General features: G+C 37.3%; 1 protein-coding gene and 1 long non-coding RNA gene across 2 annotated transcripts in view; one reads left to right on the top strand and one right to left on the bottom strand.

Annotated features, from left to right (window-relative positions):
* The window catches only part of SEM1 (SEM1 26S proteasome subunit), a 26,089-nt gene extending 24,085 nt beyond the window's left edge, over window positions 1-2,004 (bottom strand). The window contains exon 1 of the mRNA XM_013064201.2: window positions 1,789-2,004. Within this exon, the coding sequence (XP_012919655.1) occupies window positions 1,789-1,864 (76 nt within the window). The 5' untranslated portion in view covers window positions 1,865-2,004. The remainder of the gene's footprint in view (window positions 1-1,788) is intronic.
* Window positions 2,005-5,495, top strand: LOC123387010. Its single transcript, XR_006601326.1, has 3 exons — window positions 2,005-2,140; window positions 4,216-4,372; window positions 5,190-5,495. It is a non-coding gene; the product is annotated as an uncharacterized LOC123387010 (long non-coding RNA).
* Window positions 5,496-8,775: the final 3,280 nt, after the last annotated feature.

Genomic DNA, 8,775 nt, shown 5'->3' on the forward strand with positions numbered 1-8,775 from the left:
AAATGTTAAAAATAAAGCTTGTGTTGGGGAGTCACACAGACCTTTCAGATCCTGGTTTTACTACTTAATGGCAAGCTTTTGAAATCTAAGCATGGATTTCCTCACAGCTGTAGTGACAGTTATACTATAAAATGTAAACAAAGTGTCTACCATTGTACCTTGTATGTGATAAACAATGGGTAAAAGCTATATGAAATATGAAGTCTGAGTAAAAAGTTGATCCTGCCCTCAATAAGCCAGTTCTCTACTGAAGAGCTCAGTATTAGATTACAAACCAACTTGACAGTGAGGTAAAGGAAACATGTCTGGGGGGCCTGGGTAGCTCAGTGGGTTAAGCATCTATCTACCTTCAGCTTAGGTCATGATCCTGGGGTCCTGGGTCCTAGGATCCAAACCTGCTCCAGCTCCCTGTTCAGCCGGGAGTGTGCTTCTCTGTCTTCACTCTGTCCCTCCCCCACCCCCACTTGTGCGGTCTCTCTCAAATAAATAAATAAATAAAATCTTACTTTAAAAAAAAAAAGAGAGAGAGAGAGAAAACATGTCTGGACAGATAAATCACTACCAAAACAACAACAAAACAATCCTCTCAATACATAATGAATCCCATAACTGAAATGTGCTTTCGGTTAGTGTAGGGGTCCTATGAACACTAATGTCTTCTTCCACTAAGCAAAATAACAGAGTACACCATAAATAAGAAGAAAAAATGTTCAAGCTATGTGGTTTTTTATGCACAATAGGATCACAATGGGGTAGACACCTTAGGACAATTTTAGCGAAGTTGTAATTGCTTAACATAACAGATCGGTACACTATTAATCACAATTCTCTTCCTACCACCTTCAGAAAGGCTACCATTAGCAGCCTTGATTTACAAGAACAAATATTTACCCTACACATAACAAATAATAAAGGAAGTCATTCTGGAAACCTACCTGGAAACAACAATTAATAAATTTTGGTCTTTATTTATAAAAAGATAAACAGAAACAGTACATCATTCCTAGAAGGTATCCATCATTTCTAGCCAGCTATATGACATTCGACAAACTTTCTTAATAGTTCCAAACTTCAATTTTTTTTTTATCTGAAAAATGGTAATACCGGTACCTAGTTGCTAGAATTGTTAAAATGAACACAAGCAAAACACTTAGACAAGTAATTACTCGATAAATACTAGCTATTTGCTATCACTTACAATGAGAAAACTACTCTTGGTAACCATGAAACTAATAAAAATATAAAGCTTTAGGATTCTGTTAGTTTGAAGTGATCAAAAATGAGAAACAAGGATAAGGTAAGAACGTGTCATTACCCACCAACACCTGAGCCTACTTCAGTGGCTTCATTTGTGAAGTCCTAAAAGTAAGCAATACTGGCCTAACCAGGTACAGCAATTGAATTCTGGGTGGTTTAAGGACAAAGGAACGCTGCTACACGACAAGAAAGTAAAGAAAAAAGAGATATATGTAGATATGAACGAGGTGACGGGTTAGGGAAAAAAAAAAAAAAGACCAACCATCCCGGACTCGGAGAGGCTCGGGTCACCATGGCTCCTCCCAATGAGGAAGCAGAAGGCATTCAGCCTCACTAGCGAGGTCCACCCAGACACGCCGAACCCAAAGCCGGTCGCATTGAAGGTCGCGCGTGCAGAGCCTCGAGAGCCGGCCGCAGGGGTCTGGACTTCCCGCCGGCGCCCCCGGGCCGAGCCCAAGCATCCGCGCCGACTCTACCCGGAGGCCTGAGTCACCGCCCGCGCGGCCCAGAGGCCGGGGCCCAGCCGGTTACCTTCGGCAGGGAACTCCTCGAACTCGTCGTCCTCCTCCAAGAGACCCAAATCCACCGGCTGCTTTTTCTCTGACATGACGATGCTCTGCGCCAAAAACCTCTCAGGCCAAGAGGAAAGTTGGAACTCTCACTTCTCCTCACCGAAGCCGCCAACGCCGAGGCGCCTCTGAGGCCGGCTCTACCATCGAGACGCGGTAGAAGTGCCACGGGAGCAGCGCAAGGAATGCTGGGATACTGGAGGTCCGCCCAGCGCTTCCTGCGGGTGTAGCAATCTGTCAGAGTTAAGAGATGGATCATTTTATACCTTTATTGTTTTATCGGGGCTCTCTGAATTGGCAAATTTGGCATCCGGGTAGGTTTTCCTCATTGGAAAAGACTCACAATGTGTAGAAAAATTAAACACCTTTACTTAGTCTAAGTCTGAGGGATAAAGTGCCCGATAAGATTCCCGAAGGGCCTGCTAAGTGTCGGGCCCTTCATATTGATTAGCCCCAATCTTAAACTGATCCCTAAGCATCGTATTAAATATCTCCACGTCACAGAAAATTCAGATTCAGAAAAAAATAGCCAAAGTCAGTCAAGTAGTGCTACACAGTCCAAATACAGGTTTGTTTACCTGACTTGCATCTCCACTCTGCCCTTTGTCCGTCGTTTCTCCATCTTGCAATTATGCTGTGTGTTTCTGTGTGAAATAACTAGTTTTAAGGTTATTATAAAATCAAACAATGTAAAAATCGATATATTTAATACTTTATGGTGTTCACATATATCATTTTGAATTTTTCAAATATTAAGTATTTTTAATGTAGCTGTGAGCTTATAAAACTTATGTATGTTGTGTATGTAATATTATAATGTAATATAACATATAATTAGGTGTATAAATTTTGACACATATGCTTGCTTGTATATTTAAATCGTGTTCCTTCATTCAACAACAGTAGGTGTATTAGTTCATGCCATGCACCAGGCACCATATTGGAAATCAAACAGGTGTAAACAAAGTCCCTCTGTTCCAGGAGTTCAGAGTCCACTCAGAGACATGTAAACAGGTAAATCACAGTGGAACATAGTAATACATTTGAATTTCTATTTTAAATGGAAATTATCTGAGAAATGAACAGAGCGTATGGATGTACAGAGAATACAGCAAGTAAATATAGCACAGATATGGACCAGAATTTGGGAACCTCAATTAGATGTAAATATTTTTAAAAAATGAGATGTCCCTTATTAATACTATTTTGATTTGTAGTGATTACTGAAAACATTAGCAGCCTTCAAATTAAGTTCAAAATGTATGTAATTTGACATGTTATATGAATAAACACCAAAAGAAGAGAAGGAAAAGATGAGGAAAATCTAAAATTGGAATTAAAATTAGAAGTAAACTAAAACTCTAAGTAAATGTGGACAGTGGAAATATAGAAAATATATGGTATATTTCTTCATATTAAAATTTTTAAGTATGGCAGCATTTGCTAACTCTGATGGGACCTCTTAAAATTTTGTACTTTCATGCTGTCTATCATATATATTACATATGCCACTGGGAACGACACACCAAGGTAAAGCTTTGGGCAGGCAGTTTGATTTAGGCAGCAAAGAATAAAAAACAAATCATAGATCTGAGACAGCCATTTTGCACAGAGATAAAAGATTTGCCTGAGGATGTATCCATAGAGACAGAAAAATTAATGGCTGCCAGGAGATGAGGAAGGGGGGAATTGGGACTAACCGCTAATAGGTATGAGGTTTGTGGGATGATAAAAATATTTTGGAATTAGGTAATGATGATGGTTGCAAAACAGTGAATATATTAAAAACTACTGAAGTGTACACTTTAAAATGATAAATTTTAAGTTATGTGAAGTGTATCTGAATTTTTTAAAGTGCTATAAAAAATTTGGCTTTTTAAATGATAAAGGAAAAAAAAACCACCTCAGTGTGTAGAGACAGATAGTTGACACAAGAACCCCTAAAATCATTTCTTTCTAACACTACTGAACATGTACATCTGTAGAAAAATGGCAGAAATACATAAATGTAGACAAAAGTAGAGAGGGCAAAGAGGTAGAATGAGGAAGAAAATGGAATCTTAAGATTGTCTTAGCTGTGTGTAGCAAGGAAACCCTCTATAACATTAGAGAGAAGCACTGCAGTCACAATTATGCCTTTTCCTATATATATCTATAATTGGTCGATTATATTTAACTTCACAAGAAATCAAGATAGCATATTTTATAGTAGATGATTGAATTTGTCTCTAGCAAATTTTTTTTTTTCCTCGAAGTCCTGTTTGGGATCTATATAATTATAGTTATACCACAAATACCTGAATCCTTAAGTTTCCTGTAGAATGACTATCAGTAACTAGGCAGAATGGATTCTATAAGATTGATCTTTCTAATATTTATCTCTATCCAGGAAGAAATGGCCAGGGGCTGCTAAATGCCTGATATCTGGAGGAAGGACTGATTTCAGAGTCACTTCATTTGACCTCAGGAAGGTACAGCTAATTAGCCAGCCATGAAGAACTGAGGAGACAGGTCTACACATCAAGTCTCTAGGATGTCCTTCCAGGGTATGTAAAAAGCTTTGGTGACAGAATCACTTGAGTTAATTCAGGCTCTGCTGCTTACCAGCTATGGGGCCCTAGAAAATTACTTTCCCTCTTGGGCCTCAGTTCACTCATCTTTGATATGGGAGTAATCAATTACCTTCTCCATGAAGTTGTGGGAAGGATTAAATAAACTATTTCATATAAAACACACTCAGAAGGATGCCTGACATATGATGAACAATAAATAGTAAGAGTTTGAAGCAATAAATAGTAATAGTTTGAAATCAAAAGAATGACGATGTTGATTCCTACCCTCTAGCAATTCACACCACTTCTTGAGGTTAGAAAAAAAATTAATTCCAGCTGTGCTTGTCATCAAGAAAAACTCAACTTTTGCTGTGCCCTATCTGTCTTTTAATCTGTCCTTTCTAACCTCCAGAACACAGTTGTTTGCTAGAGCCTCTAAGTGTCCAAAGGACAGGTCCTAGATAAAATTAAATCCATAAATCAGACCTTCAAGACCTTTCTCTTCCCACCAGGTCACAACATTCAGGCATTTAACCAACAAGATCATCAAAATTTTACATATATTTGTGATAAAGGCAAGTGTAACTCTGTAGGAGAAAATGGAAATTTGAAAGGGTGGGGCATACTAAACCATATGCAATTTGTGACAAGGGACCTAAAAGCAGGGAAATGTAGAAAGGATGAGATATAGAAAGTAGACTTCAGTATATCTTTTGTAGAACATCTTTTATTTCATATAAATCTATAGCTCTGTGTTCACATTTTCATTCTTTCTGGGCCTTTAAAATTTATTCACCTTCCCCTAAAACAGATCTTGAAGGTCTTTAAGAAAAGTGGACTATAACTGTGAGGTCAGGCTCTGAACACCTGCAGCTAGCTGTAAGCCCTGCTGTGATCTACTTTTTTAAATTTATTGTGGTAAGAGCACTTAATATATCTACCCTTTTACATTTTTGAATGCACAATACAGTATTAACTATAGTCATGGTGCTGTACAGCAGATCTCTAGAACTTACTCATTTTGAATAATTGAAACTTTAACAGCAATTCCCCATTTCTCTCTTTTTCCAACCCCTGGCAATCACCATTTTATTCTGTTTTTATGAGTTTGACTATTATAAACACCTCATGTAAGTGGAATCATGGAATATTTGTCCTTCTGTGACTGGCATATTTTATTTATCATAATGTTCTCCAGGTTCATCCATGTTGTTGAATATGGCAGAATTTCTTTCTTTTTTAAGGCTGAGTAATATTCCATCCCTTTTCCTGTCAATGGGAATTTAGGTTGTTTCTATATCTTGGTTACTGTGAACAGTGCTGCAAAAAAACATGGGAATGCAGATATTTTCTTGAGATCCTGATTTCAGTTCTTTCAAATAAATTCCCAGAAGTGGAATTGCTGGACTGTATAATAGTTCTATTTGTAATTTTTGGAAAGATCTTCATACTGTTTTCTATAGGGGCCGCATCATTTTACATTCCCCAGAACAGTACATAAGGGTTATACTTTCTCCACATCCTTGTCAATACATGTTACTTTTTTATTATTACTATTATTATTATTATCATCATTATCATTATTGTTATTATTGCCACCCTGACAAATAGATGTGAGATGGTGATATCTCATTGTGGTTTTTATTTGCATTTCCTTGATGTTTCGTGATGTTGTTTATATTTTCACATACCGATTGGTCATTTGTATGTTTTCTTTAGGGAAATGTCTATTAAAGTCCTTTGCTCATTTTTCTTTTTCTTTTTCTTTTTTTTGAGCAAGAGAGCATGCATGTATGAGGTGGAGAGAGAAGCAGAGGAAGAGAGAGAATCTTAAGCAGGCCCCACACCCAGTGCAGAACTCAGTGTGGGACTTGATCTTATGACCCTCAGGTCATGAACTGAGCCAAAGTCAACAGTCAAAAGCTTAACTGACTGAGCCACCCTCAGGTGCCCCCCTTTGCCCATTTCTTAATTTGGTTTTTGCTATTGAATTGTAAGGAGTTCATATATATTTGAGGGATTAACGCCTTATTAGTTACCTATAGGTTGCACATATTTTCCCCCATTCTGTAACTTGCCTCTGTGGATTATTTTTTTCTGTGCAGAATTTTTTAGTTTGATGTAGTCCCTCTTTTCTATTTTTGCTTTATGGCTTGTGCTTTTGGTGTCATATCCAAGAAATTACTGCCTAGACCAATGTCATGTAGCTCTTGACTACATTTTCTTTCAGGAATTTCACCACTTCAGGTCTTACATTTAAATCTTTCATCCACTTTGAGTTGATTTTTGTATGTGATGTGTGTTTAATGGTTTGGTTTGGGGGAGTGAGTAAAAACAAAATGAAATATAAGAACTTTTTTTTAAACATAAAACCTGAAATATGTCATTTTTGAAATAAAGGGATATTTTCCATTCTCTTTTCACAAAGTTATTTAACATTATTTATGGATTTTGCTCTAAACTATATGATATGCAGATGCCACATGCAGACATAGCCCCTCCCCTCTTAGAGCTTACATCCTAGTAGGTTTTTTAGCTTCTATCAGTTCACCTGGAATAAAGCTAGAATTTGTTTGGAGCAAATATTTGAGACTGGCTATGTTTCTAAACTTTAATATGCATTCAGCTCTGGTGATCTTATTAAAATGCAGCTTCTGAATCAGCTGGTCTACCTAGGGCCTGAAGTTCTACATTTTTTAAAAAAAATTTTATTTATTTATTAGAGAGAGAGAGATCACAGGTAGGCAGAGAGGCGGCAGGGTGGGGGGGTGGTGAGAGCAGGCTCCCTGCTGAGCAGAAAGCCCCATGCAGGGCTCCATCCCAGGACCCTGAGATCATGACTGGAGCCAAAGGCAGAGGCTTAACGGAGCCACGCAGGCACCCCTGAAATTCTACATTTTTAATAAGCTTTCATTTTGCTGGCCTGGAGACTACATTAAAGCAGCAAGTGTTTAGATGAAATGAAGAGAAAATACCTGACTTTCTGATCATTGATCCAGCTAACAATACTGCATGACTAGTCTATAACTTGCTCTTTTAATGGTGTAGGGGAGAAAAGACTTTCCCTTTGTTCTCCTAGGTTCAATAACTGGGTCTGTAAAATAAATTGACAACAGGCAGATTAACAGGAGCAAAGGTAAACAAACTTCTTAATTTTTATTATTATGCACACCAGGGCCTCACAGGAAAAGAAAAAGTGAATACCCAAAGAAGTGGTGAGATTTGAGAGCATGTATGCCATCTTTAACAGTGGGAGGCGGGGATATAGGCAATTTAGGGGAGAGGAAGTTATTTTTAGGAAAGATGAACGGGCTGTTAGAAGAATAGATAGGAAATATGATAATTTATGACAAAGTGTGTCTGTGTGTTGACTTGACTTCTAGTTCCCTCCCAGTGGTAGGAGTCAATCCCAGGAAGGGGATTTATGACAACTGAATTCCTTTTGAAGGCTCTGTCTTTAGGCCGATAAGGGAAGTTCAAAGGAAACCTCCCCCTATATCTGTTGTTTTTCAGGTGCCTTTCCCTCAAAATAATCACTATACCAAAGTGACATGTTTTGGAGTGGCATGTCCAGAACTCCTTCAACAGCCATACTAAATTAAAATTCTTGTTTCTTGATATTAGAGCTTTACCCCTGAAATGCTCTTGCTCCTATCCCTAGGGGCTTACCTATTAGACGCGTATATATCTGTGAACACACACTCACATCTTCATTAATATTATGAGTGCTCTATACTCAGTGGCTGGTTCTGGACTCTCGGAAGAATTACTATCTCAATAAAAGAAGAGTTCTTGGCTCTTTTAATGTGACAAAATGCTTGCATAAGTAAAAATGTGAAAATTATAATTGTAAAATAACTCTCTAAAAATCTAGATCTCATTGTAGAACAATTAATAAATAATAAAGAAATGGTTATATAAAATTGAAATACTAATAATGATAAGTACTTAAGGAAAAGCCCAGCCAAAATTTCCATCTTGCACCAAAATACATGTTCAAAAATCGATATTTGCATGCCCAAGACTTGTTTGAAAAGGCGATTATGGTCTTACAAGTAAATCATAAGAATTTAAAAAATTTTGTAAATGCTGTATTTATATGACAGACAAGAACCACTCTGAAGGAATCATTATGGTTTGGGAAATGATATGCAATTTCAAAATCATCTAAATCATTTCAATTGCCTGTATTTACATTTATATAATGGGTATTTATAATGGTGATTATTTTAGAACTTACCTTGTTTTCCAGGATCTCACATTGGTTTCTATGGGAACGAGAATGGCTCTGAAGAGGAGCATTTTAAGAACTCTTTTTACATTCAGTGACTGCTAACTGAACTGCAAATTCTGTTTGTTAATGATTTTTAACTCTTACATTTTAACACAGAAATAAA

The sequence above is a fragment of the Mustela putorius genome, unplaced genomic scaffold (genome assembly GCF_011764305.1).
Source record: "Mustela putorius furo isolate JIRA1106 unplaced genomic scaffold, ASM1176430v1.1 tig00003845_pilon_pilon_pilon, whole genome shotgun sequence".
In the NCBI taxonomy this organism is placed as follows: domain Eukaryota; kingdom Metazoa; phylum Chordata; class Mammalia; order Carnivora; family Mustelidae; genus Mustela; species Mustela putorius.